Source organism: Oncorhynchus mykiss, chromosome 4 (genome assembly GCF_057628025.1).
Source record: "Oncorhynchus mykiss isolate SJ-2025 chromosome 4, ASM5762802v1, whole genome shotgun sequence".
Lineage (NCBI taxonomy): Eukaryota > Metazoa > Chordata > Actinopteri > Salmoniformes > Salmonidae > Oncorhynchus > Oncorhynchus mykiss.
The window spans coordinates 36,159,752-36,180,205 of NC_143025.1; the positions used below are offsets into that span (position 1 = coordinate 36,159,752).

General features: G+C 41.8%; 1 protein-coding gene across 8 annotated transcripts in view; it reads right to left on the reverse strand.

The window, feature by feature from the left end:
* The window catches only part of LOC110521745 (beta-1,4-galactosyltransferase 6), a 53,257-nt gene that overhangs the window by 8,872 nt on the left and 23,931 nt on the right, over positions 1-20,454 (reverse strand). For 6 of the 8 annotated variants that reach the window (XM_021599576.3, XM_090231916.1, XM_090231918.1 and 3 more), the window contains 6 exons: positions 12,263-12,376; positions 8,997-9,121; positions 8,651-8,767; positions 3,514-3,701; positions 2,663-2,785; positions 2,458-2,559 (listed from right to left, as the gene is read on the reverse strand). In XM_021599576.3, the coding sequence (XP_021455251.1) occupies positions 2,458-2,559; positions 2,663-2,785; positions 3,514-3,701; positions 8,651-8,767; positions 8,997-9,121; positions 12,263-12,376 (769 nt within the window). Of the gene's footprint in view, positions 1-2,457; positions 2,560-2,662; positions 2,786-3,513; positions 5,364-8,650; positions 8,768-8,996; positions 9,122-12,262; positions 12,377-20,454 lie in introns of those variants that run through there. The other 2 variants (XR_016495236.1, XM_090231922.1) reach the window with 2 other exon arrangements.

Below are 20,454 nucleotides of genomic sequence, written 5' to 3' on the forward strand. Positions count from 1 at the left end.
AACTGCAGAGATCTACAGCTGAGGTGGGAGACTCTGTCCATAGGACAACAATCAGTCGTATATTGCACAAATCTGGCCTTTATGGAAGAGTGGCAAGAAGAAAGCCATTTCTTAAAGATATCCATAAAAAGTGCTGTTTAAAGTTTGCCACAAGCCACCTGGGAGACACACCAAACATGTGGAAGAAGGTGCTCTGGTCAGATGAAACCAAAATTGAACTTTTTGGCAACAATGCAAAATGTTATGTTTGGCGTAAAAGCAACACAGCTGAACACACCATCCCCACTGTCAAACATGGTGGTGGCAGCATCATGGTTTGGGCCTGCTTTTCTTCAGCAGGGACAGGGAAGATGGTTAAAATTGATGGGAAGATGGATGGAGCCAAATACAGGACCATTCTGGAAGAAAACCTGATGGAGTCTGCAAAAGACCTGAGACTGGGACGGAGATTTGTCTTCCAACAAGACAATGATCCAAAACATAAAGCAAAATCTACAATGGAATGGTTCAAAAATAAACATATCCATGTGTTAGAATGGCCAAGTCAAAGTCCAGACCTATTCTAATCGGGAATCTGTGGAAAGAACTGAAAACTGCTGTTCACAAATGCTCTCCATCCAACCTCACTGAGCTCGAGCTGTTTTGCAAGGAGGAATGGGAAAAAATGTCAGTCTCTCGATGTGCAAAACTGATAGAGACATACCCCAAGCGACTTACAGCTGTAATCGCAGCAAAAGGTGGCGCTGCAAAGTATTAACTTAAGGGGGCTGAATAATTTTGCACGCCCAATTTTTCAGTTTTTGATTTGTTAAAAAAGTTTGAAATATCCAATAAATGTCGTTCCACTTCATGATTGTGTCCCACTTGTTGTTGATTCTTCACAAAAAAATACAGTTTTGTATCTTTATGTTTGAAGCCTGAATTGTGGCAAAAGGTCGTAAAGTTCAAGGGGGCCGAATACTTTCGCAAGGCACTGTATATACTTTTTGTTTTATTTTGTTCTACTGTATTATTGACTGTATGTTTTGTTTATTCCATGTGTAACTCTGTTGTTGTATGTGTCGAATTGCTACGATGTTGATCTTGGCCAGGTCGCAGATGCAAATGAGAACTTGTTCTCAACTGGCCTACCTGGTTAAATAAAATAAATTAAAAGGGCGACAGAGATGAGGAACAGCTGCACTTAAGTAGTAGGATTAACAGCAATCTCTACCTTGATTTCTACAGAGAGGGACTGTTTTAGGTACACTATATATACAAAAGTATGTGGACACCCCTTCAAATTTGTGGATTTGGCTATTTCAGCCACACCTGTTGCTCACAGGAGTATAAAATCAAGCACACAGCCATGCAAGCTCCATAGACAGTGCCTTTACCTCCCTTATCTCACCTCATTTGCTCACATTGTATATAGACTTATTTTTCGACTGTATGTTTGTTTTACTCCATGTGTAACTCTGTTGTTGTATGTGTCGAACTGCTTTGCTTTATCTTGGCCAGGTCGCAATTGTAAATGAGAACTTGTTCTCAACTTGCCTACCTGGTTAAAGGTGAAATAAAAAATAGAATAGACAAACATTGGCAATAGAATGGCCTTACTGAAGAGCTCAGTGACTTTCAACGCGGCATCGTCATAGGATGCCACCTTTCCAACAAGTCAGTTATTCAAATTTCTGCCCTGCTAGAACTGCTCCGGTCAACTGTAAGTGCTGTCATTGTACAGTGGAAACGTCTAGGAGCAACAACGGCTCAGCCGCGAAGCGGTAGGCCCTCAAGCTCACAGAACGGGACCGCCGAGTGTTGAAGCGCGTAAAAATAGTCTGTCCCGACCGACCTCACTAATGCTCCTGGCTGAATGGAAGAAAGTCCCGGCAGCAATGTTCCAACATCTAGCGGAAAGCCTTCCCAGAAGAGTGGAGGCTGTTATAGCAGCAAAGGGGGGCAAAACTGTGGCCCCAATCAGGCTCCTGAGGACTGGAATTTCCCACCCCTAATTGAACATCTCATTCCAAAAACATGGGCATTTATATGGAGTTGGCCATATTAATGCCCATGATTTTGGAATAAGATGTTCAATTAGGGGTGGGAAATTCCAGTCCTCGGGAGCCTGATTGGGGCCACAGTTTTGCCCTAGCCCCAACTAACAAACCTGACTCCAATAATCACCTAATCATGATCTTCAGTTTAGAATGTCATTTGATTAAATCAGCTGTGTGCTAGGGATGGAGAAAAAGTCTGACACCAATCAGGCCCCTGAGAACTGGAGTTTCCCACCCCTGCAAGGTGTCCGGTATGTTGGTCATGTAGTGTATTTTCATGAATACCACATAACGAGGACTTCCTGGAGCAACGCTGTATTGAGAGCTAAGCTAATGTGATGTTTGAGGTTAAGTTAGGTAAACATCCTTTGACATGGTTACGGCGCCTGCTATGGACTGCTAGCATGCATGTACTGACCTGCCCAGGAACTGCACCTCTCCCCGGTGGTGGTGTGGGATGGACTTGTATTTACCCATTTCTCCCTCCGGCCTTGTGATGTTCAGACCAGCATAATGTACTCTATGAGAGAGAGAGAGGGACAAACAAAGCCTTTCATTAAGTTACCCAATCAGATAACAGATTTGTCGCTCTCAAACACACACACAGACGCACACTAACTGACCTGTTCCAGAGGTCGTCGTCCTCTCCTCCCCAGCCCCAGAACGCATTGGGAAAGCCATTAATCTTGCGGAACTGTTCCACTGTGAGTCCACTCACGCCCCCAAAGAACTCACTATATGGTAGTCTGTGGACAACACACACAGCGTTACACACAACACACACCTGTAACACCCGCAACACACTTTCAACACGGACAGAGGGACAGACACAGACAACATAGCCTAGCTTTGCCTGGGGAAAGACTGAGTTTTCAACAAAACAACAAAGGAAAAAAAGAAAAAAGGAGAGACCTTACCAGTCAGTATCACAGGAAAGCAAACAGGTAACAAAGAATGAGTTTGGCTGTGATACAACACACAGACACACAATTATGTTTTCAGACAATTTACCATTCAGTCAGCAAATTTAGAAGAGACACACATAGCCAGACTGGAAACTCTGTTCATAAATTAAGCCTTAGTCCGGGACCAGTGTTTCCCCTGTATTCATTTAGCAGCAGCGCACCGCCAGACCAAAAAATGAAAAATTATTATAATTTTTAGAAATACATTTTCGGGATTGTAAAACCGCTTTAAGTGTAAACTTAAATTACTAAAGTATGTAGAAAATAATTAACCTATTAATTTTTTTTATTATATAATCGAGGATTACTGATGGTGCGTGCAGGGTACATGTCCAGAGGTCCCAATTTATAAAAAATAACAAAATTGAGCGTAAGAACAAACCAACCATGACAACAAAAAAAAGAATTCTAAGCTACATTGAGAAATATATAGAATTATAGGAAATTAGCTGGAAAACAGCATTTTGCCATTTTCCGCCAATTCCGGACTGATTTAAGCCGTGACTTACAGGTACATGTACTTGTCCAGTTTGGCTGCGAAGTGGCGAGGCATCTGACCACAGCCGTAGTAGTTACGGTCATTCTCTGGGATGTGGTCGACATCGTGGAACACCAGACAGTCCCAGTCCAGATCCTTCATGGCTTCCAGGAAACCCACGTTAAACAACATTGCTCTGTTGAACGGCTGGGTACCAGACTGATGGAGGGAGAAAGAAGAGTTAGACTAACCCTAACCCAAGTTAAACAACATGGCCCTATTGAAGGGCTGGTCCAGTGTTGCATTTCGTCAACAAAAATAGTGTCAAACACCTATTTATCAGTGGCAATTGACAAGACGATAAAACAGACTAAAGAGACCCAGAAAAAAAAGACTAAACAAATTATTTTTCACTTTGCTTGCGGATAATGAGACAAGACTGAAGTATGTCTGTGACTAAAATCTGACTAGTAAGTGAGAATCTTTGGAGAGCTGTTCAGTGTCCTTTGTTTGGTCCAATCAAAAGCATGCATGACATAAGCAGAATTGTAAGGCTTTCTTATCGCAATGCGGTAGAAAATAAATACCATGCCCAGGTCATTCATGAGTCACCTCTCTGCCCAGCAACCGTTCTCCAATCTGGCGGCAACAAATCATTGATGCAAATAAGGCACACGCCATGGCTACTCTCCCGATGGTATAAGCTCCCGGTAGAAAAAGGGTCAATGTTTGCGAGTCACTTGACTTATGTCGATTCAAACAAGACCTAATGCAATGTTTCCATGGGAGAAAAGACAGCGTTTGCACCTACAAGATGCCGGAGAAAAAAAAATACTACCAACCTCACTAGACATCTGAAAGCACATTATTCCAACATATACGCTCAGGAAATAAGAGATCGATAATCCTAGCTAATTATCTTGCTGCAACCTATCAGACCACTACTTATGACAGAACTTTAATTAGAATATAGCTACAGTATGTCAAGGGGCAGGGCTCCAAACCGCAACCATTTTCACATTTTTGCGACCCTTTGACTTAGCTGTGCGAGTTACATCTTTTATTGATCGCTTCAGTGCGAGCTGAAAATTCATTACATGGTCATCTCACTAAAAAATAATGTCTCCTGTCTGGTGTACCAAGAAAGCCATTGGTCAACCGCAGAACCTGCAGAATGCTGCAGCATGGGTACTGACCTAGACCAGACAGAGAGCAGCACACATTACACCGGTTTTAAGGTCTCTACACTGGCTGCCTGTGAGTTTTAGAATTAAGTTTAAGATTTTTCTATTGGTTTTAAATCAATCCATGATTGTGCACCCAAATGCATGTCTGACATGCTTTTAATTTATGTACCCAGCAGGTCCCCCAGGTCCTCTGGCAGTGGCCTTTTAACTATTCCAAAGCCTAGGACCAAGAGGCATGGAGAGGCAGCCTTTAGTTATTATGCCCACAGCCTCTGGAACAGCCTGCCAGAGAACCTGAGGGGGCTGAAACTGTGGACATAATTAAAATATATATTTTCCTGGGGGTGCTTCTTCAAAACTTTTTTTCTGTGAATAACACATACAGAATCATGTAGTAATCAAAAAGTGTTAAACATATCAAAATATATTTTAGATTCTTGAGATTCCACCCTTTGCCTTAACAGCTTTGTCAGCTTCATGAGGAATGCTTTTCCAACAGTCTTGAAGGTGTTCCCACATATGCTGAGCACTTGTTGGCTGCTTTTCCTTCACTCTGCAGTCCAACTCCTCCCAAACAATCTCAATTGGGTTGATGTCAGGTGATTGTGGAGGCCAATTCATCTGATACAGCACTTCATCACTCTCTTGGTCAAAATAGCCCTGACACAGTCTGGCGGTGTGTTGGGTCATTGTCCTGTTGAAAAACAAATGAAAGTGCAGCTAAGCACAAACCAGATGGGATGGCGTATCGCTGCAGAATGCTGTGTTAGCCATGCTGGTTAAGTGTGCCTTGAATTCTAAATAAATCACTGAGTGTCACCAGCAAAGCACACCCACACCATCACACCTCCTCCATGCTTCACGGTGGGAACCACACATGCGGAGATCATCTGTTCACCTACTCTGCGTTTCACAATGACAGGGCGTTTGGAACCAAAAATGACACATTTGGACTCATCAGACCAAAGGACAGATTTCCACTGGTTTAATGTCTATTGTTCGTGTTTCTTGGCCCAAGCATTTTCTTATCGGTGTCCTTTAGTAGTGGTTTCTTTGTAGCAATTTGACCATGAAGGCCTGATTCACACAGCCTTCTTTGAACAGTTGATGTTGAGATGTGTGTGTTACTTCAATTCCGTGAAGTATTTATTTGGGCTGCAATCTGAGGTGCAGTTAACTCTAATGAACTTATCCTCTGCAGCAGAGATAAGTCATGAGAGCCATTTTCATCATAGCGCTTGATGTTTTTTGCGACTGCACTTGAAGAAACGTTCAAAGTTCTTGAAATTTTCCGCATTGACTGACCTTCATGTCTTAAAGTAACGATGCAGCTGTTCTTGCCATGATATGGACTTGGTATTTTACCAAATAGAGCTAGCTTTTGTATACCACCCCTACAAAGGAACCTTTAACAAGGCACACCTGTAATTTAAATACATTCCAGTTGACTACCCCGCTAAGATGGTTGAGAGAATGCCAAGAGTGTGCAAATCTGTCATGGCAAATGGTGGCTATTTGAAGAATCTCAAATATAAAATATATTTTGATTTGTTTAACACTTTTTTGGTTACTACATGATTCCATATGTGTTATTTCATAGTTTTGATGTCTTCACTATTATTCTGCGATGTAGGAAATGGTAAAAAATAAAGAAAAACTCTGGAATGAGTAGGTGTGTCCAGACTTTTGACTGGTACTGTATATATAGTGTGTGACACAATGGGGAAAAACATTTATGCAACCAAATCATGGGCTGGTGCCACCAACCGAAAAAGGTAGTGGAACCAGTGACACGGGGAAAATCTGGAGAATTGTCAAGGGGTGTGATTATAAAGCTGCTGCGGAGTAATGTGTTCTTCTGCCAATTTGGCATTTGGGAAGAGAATCATGCGATAGGATGTTATGCCGAAAAATGTATGTTGGTAGGACAAGGCTATGTATGTTTGTGCACATCGAAGTCAGTGATATATACAGTGCCTTGCGAAAGTATTCGGCCCCCTTGAACTTTGCGACCTTTTGCCACATTTCAGGCTTCAAACAAAGATATAAAACTGTATTTTTTTGTGAAGAATCAACAACAAGTGGGACACAATCATGAAGTGGAACGACATTTATTGGATATTTCAAACTTTTTTAACAAATCAAAAACTGAAAAATTGGGCGTGCAAAAATATTCAGCCCCCTTAAGTTAATACTTTGTAGCGCCACCTTTTGCTGCGATTACAGCTGTAAGTCGCTTGGGGTTTGTCTCTATCAGTTTTGCACATCGAGAGACTTAAATTTTTTCCCATTCCTCCTTGCAAAACAGCTCGAGCTCAGCGAGGTTGGATAGAGAGCATTTGTGAACAGCAGTTTTCAGTTCTTTCCACAGATTCTCGATTGGATTCAGGTCTGGACTTTGACTTGGCCATTCTAACACCTGGATATGTTTATTTTTGAACCATTCCATTGTAGATTTTGCTTTATGTTTTGGATCATTGTCTTGTTGGAAGACAAATCTCCGTCCCAGTCTCAGGTCTTTTGCAGACTCCATCAGGTTTTCTTCCAGAATGGTCCTGTATTTTGTTCCATCCATCTTCCCATCAATTTTAACCATCTTCCCTGTCCCTGCTGAAGAAAAGCAGGCCCAAACCATGATGCTGCCACCACCATGTTTGACAGTGGGGATGGTGTGTTCAGCTGTGTTGCTTTTACGCCAAACATAACGTTTTGCATTGTTGCCAAAAAGTTCAATTTTGGTTTCATCTGACCAGAGCACCTTCTTCCACATGTTTGGTGTGTCTCCCAGGTGGCTTGTGGCAAACTTTAAACAACACTTTTTATGGATATCTTTAAGAAATGGCTTTCTTCTTGCCACTCTTCCATAAAGACCAGATTTGTGCAATATACGACTGATTGTTGTCCTATGGACAGAGTCTCCCACCTCAGCTGTAGATCTCTGCAGTTCATCCAGAGTGATCATGGGCCTCTTGGCTGCATCTCTGATCAGTCTTCTCCTTGTATGAGCTGAAAGTTTAGAGGGACGGCCAGGTCTTGGTAGATTTGCAGTGGTCTGATACTCCTTCCATTTCAATATTATCGCTTGCACAGTGCTCCTTGGGATGTTTAAAGCTTGGGAAATCTTTTTGTATCCAAATCCGGCTTTAAACTTCTTCACAACAGTATCTCGGACCTGCCTGGTGTGTTCCTTGTTCTTCATGATGCTCTCTGCGCTTTTAACGGACCTCTGAGACTATCACAGTGCAGGTGCATTTATACGGAGACTTGATTACACACAGGTGGATTGTATTTATCATCATTAGTCATTTAGGTCAACATTGGATCATTCAGAGATCCTCACTGAACTTCTGGAGAGAGTTTGCTGCACTGAAAGTAAAGGGGCTGAATAATTTTGCACGCCCAATTTTTCAGTTTTTGATTTGTTAAAAAAGTTTGAAATATCCAATAAATGTCGTTCCACTTCATGATTGTGTCCCACTTGTTGTTGATTCTTCAAAAAAATACAGTTTTATATCTTTATGTTTGAAGCCTGAAATGTGGCAAAAGGTCGCAAAGTTCAAGGGGGCCGAATACTTTCGCAAGGCACTGTAAACTTCTGAACCACTGGAATGAGGCAATAAAAATGTGATGACAAAAAATGTGACTAATAATAAGACATTTAGTTTACTTAAATGTCATTTTGACAATAACTAGACTAAATCATTATTCAAATAACAAAAATGTGACTAAGACTAGACAAAAAACAAAATAGTAACAAAATTAACACTGGCTGGGTGCCAAACTGATAGGGGGGGGGGGGGGGGGGGTGGAGGTCGAAGAAAGCGCAATGTTGTGAGCTAATCTGTCTACAGCTCATCTTCATTATATATTCGACATTTCTCACCAGTGGGTGGCAGAGTTGACAAAGTAGTGAGGCCGAATAGGATGAAGGGAGACTAAACGTGTGCAATAATAACAGAACTTGTTTAAAAGCGGTGTTACCTGCTCGATGACGTAATATGCAAACTGCAGCCTCTGTCTTTGCAGCATGGGGGTGAGGTGCTGGAACAGGATGGGAAGGTGCTCGTAGCGGTTACGGAACGGGATCAGGATGGCCACCTACACAGCGAGCAGGACAGAGAAGTGGACAGTCAGACACACAGCATTTAGGGAGCAGGGCAGACAGACCAGAAGTAGAAACTAAAATGCTTCTAATAGAGGAAAGACACTGGTGTATACAAATATGGCTTACAGTTCAATTTCATTTTCTAATAGAGAGGAGAATAAAAGTAGTAAAATAACTGAACCGCACACATATTTCCTCAGTCATACATGTCAACAGTCATACCTTCCAGCGTGGTTTACAGTCCTTGGGTCTCCAGTGTCCTCCAAAGTGAACATCCAGATACTTCGAGAACTTCAGATCAATCTCCTCCATAGGGATCTGAGTCATGTTGACATCCATAGGACCCTCTGAGAACGTACACATAAACCTTCAGTAAACACACACTGTGGGATTTTAGTCAGTCCATCCAGGATGCATTGCTTTAAAAAGAAAATAGTTGCAGGCAAAAATGCTGGATTTTTCTGCAGCATTTCTGACATTTTGCATGGCCTGTTTTTCAATGGTTTTTTTGTCCAATTTGCCACAAAAATGCACTTCAGTAGAAAAAGATTTTTGACATGTGGCTTGATTGAACCATTTTATGCGGTAAAAGTGTGATGAATAGTTCATTATGAGCTCTTTTTCTATTGCAGTGATTTGACAGTTTAATGCGGAAATATATCTTTGATTTAACTGTTTTATATAGAAACAAGTGCAGTGATGGTAATTTTGAGTAATATGGGGGAATTGTTGATTTTGCCCCCAAAAAGTTGAGCATAGAGTCCAAAAAAAAAAAAAAAAAATCCACATCAATCAACACACAATACCCCATAACGACAAAGCTAAAACCAGGTTTTTAGAAATATAAGCAAATGTATTAACAATAAAAACAGAAATACCATATTTACATAGGTATTCAGACCATTTGCTATGAGACTCGAAATTGAGCGCCGGTGCATCCTGTTTCCATTGATCATCTTTGAGATGTTTCTACAACTTGTTTGGAGTCCACCTGTGGTAAATTCAATTGATCGGACATGATTTGGAAAGGCACACACCTGTCTATAAGGTCCCACAGGTTGACAGTGCATGTCAAAGCAAAAACCAAGCCATGAGGACGAAGGAATTGTCAATAGAGCACAGGGACAGGATTGTGTTGAGGGAGATCTGGTGAAGGATACCCCCCAAAAATGTCTGCAGCATTGAAGGTCCCTGGTTGGGGTCACCTTGGGGTCATGATAGGGGCTGCACCAAATGATTGATGTATTATAATTGATTATGCTTATGTTGTATTAATAGAAGGGGACGGGCTATAAGACACTCCCCACTACACGTATAGGGTCCTGGACCACAGATTAGCAATATATGCATTATAAAGGTTTAATACAGTTCCACAGTTCTTTTCTAGTCTCTGCCTCTTATAGAAACGGTCTGAGCAGAAGTGTGAGCAATTGCGGTCAAAACAGGTTGTGTGTGAGAAAGCGCCTCAAGGCTAAAAGAGAGACACCTGCAGGGGAGTAAATAGATAAGAGAAAAGTCAGACATACCAATCAATGTAAGCCACACGTGAATGGAAAATTACTGCTGAGCCCTTAGAAAACACTGGACCATTGTTCTCCTGCAAGTTTGTATATGTGGATGTGCATGGGCTTGGTCTCATGAGTAGAAGGTGTTGACGTAGGCAGTTACACCACTAGGGGTTGACTGCAAGTATATTAAAGCAACTTTTACCGGTTTTATTTCAAGAACAGTGGCTTCCATCATTCTTAAATGGAAGAAGTTTGGAACCACCAAGACTCTTCCTAGAGCTGGCCGGCCAGCCAAACTGAACAATCAGGGGAGAAGGGCCTAGGTCAGGGAGGTGACCAAGAACTGGATGGTCACTCTTGACAGAGCTCCAAAGTTCCTCTGTGGAGATGGGAGAATGTTCCAAAAGGACAGCCATCTCTGCAGCACTCCAACAATCAAGCCTTTATGGTAGAGTGGCCAGATGACAGCCACTCCTCAATAAAAAGATACATAACAGCCCGCTTGGAATTTGCCAAAAGGCACCTAAAGGACTCAGACCATGAGCAACAAGATCCTCTGGTCTGATGAAACCAAGATTGAACAATTTTGCCTGAATGCCAAGCGTCACATCTGGAGGAAACCTGTCACCATCCCTACGGTGAAGCATGGTGGTGGCAGCATCATGCTGTGGGGGTGTTTTTCAGCAGCAGGGACTGTGAAATTAGTCAGGATCGAGGAAAATATGAACGGAGGAAAGTACAGAGAGATCCTTGAGGAAAACCTGCTCCAGAGCTCTCAGGTCCTCAGACTGGGAAGAAGGTTCACCTTCCATTAAGACAATGACCCTAAGCACACAGCCAATACAAAGCAGAAGTGGCTTCGGGACAAGTCTCTGAATGTCCAAGTGGCCAGAGCCCGGACGTGAACCCGATCAAACATCTCTGGAGAGAACTGAAAATAGCTGTGCAGCAACAATCCCCATTCAACCTGACAGAGCTTGAGAGGATCTGCAAAGAAGAATAGGAGAAACTCCCCAAATATAGGTGTGCCAAGCTTGTAGTGTCATACGCAAGAAGACTCGAGGCTGTAATCGCTGCCAAAGGTGTTTCAACAAAGTACTGAGTAAAGGGTCTGAATACTTATATGAATGTGATATCAGTTTTGTTTTTCATACATTTGCAAACATTCCTAAAAACCTGTTTTTGCTTCGTCATTATAGGGTATTGTGTGTAGATTGATGAGGGAAAAAAACAATTTAAATCATTTTTAGAATGTGGGGATCTGAATGGTTTCCGAATACACTGGAACTCCTACCGTTTATCTTCAGATTTCAATGATAACAGAGGGGAAAATGGGTAATGCAATACGTTTAACTGTAGCTAAAGTGCCTATGTAGATATAACTGGCATGATAAGCCACACACATCCTACAGGGAGAGACAGTGTGACAGAATGAGGAGCGAGAGAAATAGTAAGAGAAAGAGGACGCACAGAGACAGCAAAGAGTAGCTTATCTCATGAGTTACATAATAACATGACCTGATCATAGAAAAATTCAAGATCGGCAGGAACTGCTTCTCACGATGTTAGCTAGCAAAGCTCATGCGCAGAAACACGTCATTGGGTCTAATGGTCGTGTCGAGCAGAACTGAGCATGTGCAGGCCTGTCAAATCAAAAAGGCACCTGCTCGATATAAAAGTTGTTTTTGACCATTTTAACATGTCCATTTTGTCACTTTCAGAAGGTTGTAGTAATGACAGTTTCAGCTACTTAAGACATTCGCTCAAATCTGTGTTGTTTTTAGTTTGGGGGGGAAAAAAAAAAAAATACTACTAGGGACACATTTTTCACTCCTCCCAGCGACTTGCCAAACCCCAGCCTGGTCTGTCGAGTCTGCTTCGCAATGCATTCCCGTAAGTATCATGCGTTTGAAAACCCAGTGGTAAAATTCTCTCAGTAGGCAAACTGATGGTCTGAAGACAAGCGTTCTGGTTACTTACTCATAGAAGGTAAGCGTTCTGGGCAGGGGAGGTTCTGGGCGTATGTGAAGTTCTCAGGGAGGTATGCGGTTGGCTGGGACATGTATTCACTGGAGTTACTGCCATCTGGGTAATCTACAGGAACACACAAGACATTCATTTATTTTTTTGATTGATTGTATAAATTACTTTTCTATATTCCCCTTGTAGGGAGCTTAGAGATGGATCATGCCGATTAATAGGTAGTGGAGGGGAGTAGACGGGAGTAAATCAGAAAAACATATTGGAAGAAAAATAGGCTGACCGACTCTAGCAGCTAGAGTGAGGGTCATTCTTGGGATGTTTGGCTGCCCATCTCATCTCATATTGGTTGAAGCACTGCCTACTCCCTCCATCACCTATTAAAATCAGCAAGATCCCACTCTCTCTTAACAACCTAAAAGGGAGATGATTGAGATGTCATTTATACACTCCCCTACATAAATATTTGGACAATGAAGCTACAACTTTTAAATTTGGCTATACAAAATGTTTCATAAGGCGACAGTATATCATGCAACATTTTCATAGATATGTTTTAAAGTTTAGAAATTGAGCGATTTATGTATCTAGTCCCCCCTTGTCAAACAGTGCACTACGGAATTTTTGCACCCTAGGTAAATATGAACAAAAAAAGGCTGGAAAAAATGTCATATGAATCTTACCTTTTATTTAAAATTGTTCCAAAACAGTCAGTAGGAAAAAAATATTTTGTTAAAAAAACATGCATTGTCCGTGTGGCTCAGTTGGTAGAGCATGGTGCTTGCAACACCACGTTTGTGGGTTCTATTCCCACGGGGACCCAGTATGAAAAGAAAACAAATATGAACATGTATGCTCACTACTGTAACATCGCTCTAGATAAAAGCGTCAGATAAATAACAATTTTAAAAAATGTAAATAAGACTTATTGGCACCCTAGCATTTAGTACTTTGTGCACCCTCCCTTTGCCAAAATAACAGCTCTGAGTCGTCTCCTATAATGTTTGATGAGGTGGGAGAACACATAGGAAGATATTTCAGACCATTCCTCGATACAGAAACTCTACAGGTCCTTCAGAGTCATTGGTCCTCACTTGTAGACTCTCCTCTTCAGTTCACCGGGATGGCCATTGCAAAAGCTTGATTCTATGGTCAGTGAACCATGTGTGTGTGGATTTGGAGGTATGCTTCGGATCGTTGTCCTGCTGGAAGATCCAACAACGGCCCAGTTTTAGCCTGCTGGCAGAGGCTGATGGGGTTTGGCCTAAAATCTCCTGGTATTTGATGGAGTCCATGATCCTATGTATCCTAACAAGGTTCCCAGGGCCTTTGGAAGTAAAACAGCCCCACAACATCACAGATCCACCACCATAATTCAGTGGGGATTAGGTCATGTTCTGCATGACTATGGCTCTTTTTACGCCAATCCCACCTAAGGTGTTTGTTGCCAAAAAGCTCTATTTCAGTCTCATCAGACAATAGAACCTTGTTCCAATTCAAGTTCCAATGCCCTTTAGCAAACTCCAGGCACTTACATTTGTGGTTTGGTGACAGCAGAGTCTTTCTGGCAACCCATCCAAATAACTTGCTGGCATGGAGGTGGCATCTAATTGTAATTTTGGAGACTTTGTGACCCCAAGATGTAACCAACTTCTGCAATTCTCCAACTGTAATCAGAGATTTTTCTGCCACTTGAACCATCCTTCTCACTGTGTGTGGAGGAAAAATACACTTGCGTTCTCTTCCAGGCAAGTTCATCACAGCTCCAGTTGTTTTTACATTTCTTAATTATTGCCCTAATAGTGGAGATGGGTAGTTTCAGGCATGAAGCTATCTTTTTATAGCCATTGCCTGACTTGTGAAGGTCAACAAACTATTGTCTAATTTCATGCGTTTGTTCTCTGGCCTTTCCCATGTTGATGGATGACTAAGGGAGTTTAGCCTGTGTGTCAACTCATATTTATACCCGAGTGAAACAGGAAGTCATGGTTGAACACTTAAGAGCTCCCAAAGAATTTAAAAAAAGGTAAAATCAATTGGTATATACATCAATTTGATTTTGTTCATCAGAATTTCTAGGGGTGCCAACAAGTGACACGCATGTTTTTGAATAAAATATATGCAGTGCCTTGCGAAAGTATTCGGCCCCCTTGAACTTTGCGACCTTTTGCCACATTTCAGGCTTCAAACAAACATATACAACTGTGTTTTTTTGTGAAGAATCAACAAGTGGGACACAATCATGAAGTGGAACGACATTTATTGGATATTTCAAACTTTAACAAATCAAAAACTGAAAAATTGGGCGTGCAAAAATATTCAGCCCCCTTAAGTTAATACTTTGTAGCGCCACCTTTTGCTGCGATTACAGCTGTAAGTCGCTTGGGGTATGTCTCTATCAGTTTTGCACATCGAGAGACTGACATTTTTTCCCATTCCTCCTTGCAAAACAGCTCGAGCTCAGTGAGGTTGGATGGAGAGCATTTGTGAACAGCAGTTTTCAGTTCTTTCCACAGATTCTCGATTGGATTCAGGTCTGGACTTTGACTTGGCCATTCTAACACCTGGATATGTTTATTTTTGAACCATTCCATTGTAGATTTTGCTTTATGTTTTGGATCATTGTCTTGTTGGAAGACAAATCTCCGTCCCAGTCTCAGGTCTTTTGCAGACTCCATCAGGTTTTCTTCCAGAATGGTCCTGTATTTGGCTCCATCCATCTTCCCATCAATTTTAACCATCTTCCCTGTCCCTGCTGAAGAAAAGCAGGCCCAAATCATGATGCTGCCACCACCATGTTTGACAGTGGGGATGGTGTTTTCAGCTGTGTTGCTTTTACGCCAAACAAAACATTTTGCATTGTTGCCAAAAAGTTCAATTTTGGTTTCATCTGACCAGAGCACCTTCTTCCACATGTTTGGTGTGTCTCCCAGGTGGCTTGTGGCAAACTTTAAACAACACTTTTTATGGATATCTTTAAGAAATGGCTTTCTTCTTGCCACTCTTCCATAAAGGCCAGATTTGTGCAATATATGACTGATTGTTGTCCTATGGACAGAGTCTCCCACCTCAGGTGAAGATCTCTGCAGTTCATCCAGAGTGATCATGGGCCTCTTGGCTGCATCTCTGATCAGTCTTCTCCTTGTATGAGCTGAAAGTTTAGAGGGACGGCCAGGTCTTGGTAGATTTGCAGTGGTCTGATACTCCTTCCATTTCAATATTATCGCTTGCACAGTGCTCCTTGGGATGTTTAAAGCTTGGGAAATCTTTTTGTATCCAAATCCGGCTTTAAACTTCTTCACAACAGTATCTCGGACCTGCCTGGTGTGTTCCTTGTTCTTCATGATGCTCTCTGCGCTTTTAACGGACCTCTGAGACTATCACAGTGCAGGTGCATTTATACGGAGACTTGATTACACACAGGTGGATTGTATTTATCATCATTAGTCATTTAGGTCAACATTGGATCATTCAGAGATCCTCACTGAACTTATGGAGAGAGTTTGCTGCACTGAAAGTAAAGGGGCTGAATAATTTTGCACGCCCAATTTTTCAGTTTTTGATTTGTTAAAAAAGTTTGAAATATCCAATAAATGTCGTTCCACTTCATGATTGTGTCCCACTTGTTGATTCTTCACAAAAAAACACAGTTGTATATGTTTGTTTGAAGCCTGAAATGTGGCAAAAGGTCGCAAAGTTCAAGGGGGCCGAATACTTTCGCAAGGCACTGTATATTTTTTAACCATTTTAACTCAAAGGTGAGATTCATATGATATTTTGAGTACAAGATCAAGCTGATAAATCAATTTTTTCACAGCCTTATTTTTCATATTTACCTATGGCGCCAATAATTCAGGAGGACGCTAAGTATTTGGACAAATAAAACTATTCATTGCCTATGGAAGGTATTCAGACCTCTTGACTTCTTCCACATTTTGTTAGATTACAGCCTTATTCTAAAATTGATTTAATCAATCGACAAACAATACCCCATAATGACAATGCAAAAACCCTGTTTGTAGAAAGTTACTAATTTATAAAAAATAAAACAAAATAAAAAAACCTTTGGCAGCGATTATAGCCTCGAGACTTCTTGGGTATGACACTACAAGCTTGGCACAACTGTATTTGGGGAGTTCCTCCCATTCTTCTCTGCAGATCCTCTCAATCTCTGTCAGGTTGGATGAGGAGCGTTGCTGCACAGCTATTTTCATGGTTCTCCAGAGATGTTCGATCGGGATCAAGTCCGGGTTCTAGCTGGGCCACTCAAAGATATTCAGACTTGTCCCGAAGCCACTCCTGCATTGTCTTGGCTGTGTGCTTAGGTGTCATTATCCTGTTGGAAGGTGAACCTTCACCCCAGACTGAGGTCCTGAGCGCTCTGGAGCATGTTTTCCGCAAGGATCTCCCTGTAATTTGCGCCGTTCATCTTTGCCTCGATCCTGACCAGTCTTCCAGTCCCTGCCGCTGAAAAACACCCCCACAGCATGATGCTGCCAGCACCATGCTTCATCGTAGGGATGGTGACAGGTTTCCTCTAGAAGTGACGCTTGGCATTCAAACTAGAGGTCAATCTTGGTTTCATCAGACCAGAGAATCTTGTTTCTTTAGGTGCCTTATGGCAATCACCAAGCAGGCTGTCATGTAACTTACTGCGGACTGGCATCCGTCTGGCCACTCTAACATAAAGGTCTAGTTGGTAGAGTGCTGCAGAGATAGAACCTTCAAGATGGAAAACTCCCATCTCTACAGAGGAACTCTGGAGCCCTGTCAGAGTGACCATTGGGTTCTTGGTCACCTCCCTGACCAAGGCCCTTCTCCCCCGATTGCTCAGTTTGGCCTGCCAGCCAGCTCAAGGAAGACTCTTGGTGGTTCCAAACGTCTTCCATTTAAGAATGATGGAGGCCACTGTGTTCTTGGGGACCATCAATGCTACAGAAATGTTTTGGTACCCTTGCCCAGATCAGTGCCTCGACACAGTCTTGTCTCGGAGCTCTACAGACAATTCCTTCGACTTCGAGGCTTTGTTTTTTGCTCTGATATGCACAGTCAACTGTGGGACCTTATATAGACAGGTGTGTGCCTTTCCAAATCATGTCCAACTAATATATTTTAATGGTGGACTACAATTTGTAAAAACATCAAGAATGATTAATATAAACAAGATGCATCCTGAACTAAATTTCGAGTCTCATAGGAAAGGGTCTGAATACTTTTGTAAATAAAGTATAATTTTTTTATCGTTAATACATTTGCAAAAATGTCTAAAAACCTGTTGAAGCTTTGTCATTATGGGGTATAGTGTGTAGATTGATGAGGAAACATGTTAATTTAACCCATTTTAGAACAGGGCTAGAACGTAACAAGTTGAAAAAGTCAAGGAGTCTGAATACTTTCCGAAGGCACTGTTTGTGTGTTTTAAGAAGTCAAAAGTTTTGTATTTGATCCCAAATAACTAGCACAATGATTACATCAAGCTGGTGACTCTACAATCTTGTGGGATGCATTTACAGATTGTATTTCAGATTATGTTGTGGCCAATAGAAATGACTGTTAAATCGTGTATTTTGTAATTTTGGAGTCATTTATATTGTAAATAAGAATATGTTTCTGAACATTTCTACATTAAAATGTGGATGCTATCATGATTACATATAATCTTGAATGATGAGTGAGAAAGTTAGAGGCACAAAGATCATACTGCCCCAAGACATCTTAACATCTCATGATTACCAATAACATGGGAGTGTATTATATTTATGGCTCTGACTTTCTCACTCCTCATTATTCACAATTCATTCATGATTATCATGCGAGCATCCACAATATACAGTTGGGAGAACAAGTATTTGATAAACACTGCTGATTTTGCGGGTTCCTACTTACAAAGCATGTAGAGGTCTGTATTTTTTTTATCATAGGTACACTTCAACTGTGAGAGACAAACTAAAAATCCAGAAAATCACATTGTATGATTTGTAAGTAATTAATTAGCATTTTATTGCAGGACATAAGTATTTGATACATCAGAAAAGCAGAACTTAATATTTGGTATAGAAAGCTAAGTTCGCAATTACAGAGATTATACGTTCCCTGTAGTTCTTGACAAGGTTTGCACACACTGCAGCAGGGATTTTTTGCCCACTCCTCCATACAGAGCTTCTCCAGATCCTTCAGGTTTCGGTGCGGTCGCTGGGCAATACGGACTTTCAGCTCCCTCCAAAGATTCTCTATTGGGTTCAGGTCTGGAGACTGGCTAGGCCACTCCAGGACCTTGAGATGCTCTCTTACAGAGCCACTCCTTAGTTGCCCTGGCTGTGTGTTTCGGGTCGCTGTCATGCTGGAAGACCCAGCCATGACCCATCTTCAATGCTCTTACTGAGGGAAGGAGGTTGTTGGCCAAGATCCTGCGATACATGGCCCCATCCATCCTCCCCTCAATAAGGTGCAGTCGTCCTGTTCCCTTTGCAGAAAAGTTTCCCCAAAGAATGATGTTTCCACCTCCATGCTTCACGGTTGGGATGGTGTTCTTGGGGTTGTACTCATCCTTCTTCCTCCAAACACAGCGAGTGGAGTTTAGACCAAAAAGCTCTATTTTTGTCTCATCAGACCACATGACCTTCTCCCATTCGTCCTCTGGATCATCCAGATGGTCATTGGCAAACTTCAGACGGGCCTGGACATGCGCTGGCTTGAGCAGGGGGACCTTACGTGTGCTGCAGGATTTTATTCCATGATGGCGTAGTGTGTTACTAATGGTTTTCTTTGATACTGTGGTCCCAGTTCTCTTCAGGTTATTGACCAGGTCCTGCTGTGTAGTTCTGGGCTGATCCCTCACCTTCCTCATGATCATTGATGCCCCACGAGGTGAGATCTTGCATGGAGCCCTAGACCGAGGGTGATTGACCTTCATCTTGAACTTCTTCCATTTTCTAATAATTGCGCCAACAGATGTTGCTTTCTCACCAAGCTGCTTCCCTATTGTCCTGTATCCCATCCCAGCCTTTTGCAGGTCTACAATTTTATCCCTGATGTCCTTACACAGCTCTCTGGTCTTGGCCATTGTGAAGAGGTTGGAGTCTGTTTGATTGAGTGTGTGGACAGGTGTCTTTTAGACAGGTAACGAGTTCAAACAGGTACAGTTAATACAGGTAATGAGTGGAGAACAGGAGGGCTTCTTAAAGAAAAACTAACAGGTCTGTGAGAGCCGGAATTCTTACTGGTTGGTAGGTGATCAAATACTTATGTCATGCAATAATATGCTAATTATTTACTTAAAAATCATACAATGTGATTTTCTGGATTTTTGTTTTAGATTCGGTCTCACAGTTGAAGTGTACCTGTGATAAAAATTAGACCTCTACATGCTTTGTAAGTAGGGAAACCTACAAAATCGGCTGTGTGTCAAATACTTGTTCTCCCCACTGTAGGAAGTGCTCAGAAACATATTCTATACTTATTTACAATAACAGTGTCTCCAAAATGACAATATATTATTTACCATTCATTTATATTGCTCCCAAGTGGTGCAGTGGTCTAAGACACTGCATCTCAGTGCAAGAGGCTTCACTGCAGTACCTGGTTCGAATCCAGGGTGTATCACATCTGGCCGTGATTGAAAGTCCCACAGGGCGGCGCACAATTGGCCCAGGTTAATCTGGGTTAGGCCCAGATAAAAATAATTTGCTCTTAACTGATTTGCCTAGTTAAATAAAAATATTTGCATCCAACAAGCTTGATGTGCCTACAGAGGAGTATTTTTCTGTAATAAAGCCCTTTTGTGGCTGGGCCTGGCTCCCCTATAGGGGTCACCCATGGCTGCACCCCTACCCAGTCATGTGAAATCCATAGATTAGGGCCAAATTAATTTATTTCAATTGATTGACTTTTTTTTTTTGGGGGGGGGGGGGGTAGATAGTGCTTTCATTTCTAAAACGGTAAAACAGATATGTATGAAAATACAATCAAATAAAAAGGTGACATTATGTACTGTTGCCTCATATGGAACATTCAATCTGAAATCCAAAATGCTGGAGTATAGAGCCAAATTAAAAGTTAACTTCACTGTCCGAAAAAATTTGTAGGGTATTTAATGGACATTGACTTTCCTTTTTTTGGTAAGAGAGGAATGCTGGTTAAGACAGGAGGTGGAGGGGAGTGGACAGCAGTTAGACCAACGTGACAAAGTCCAG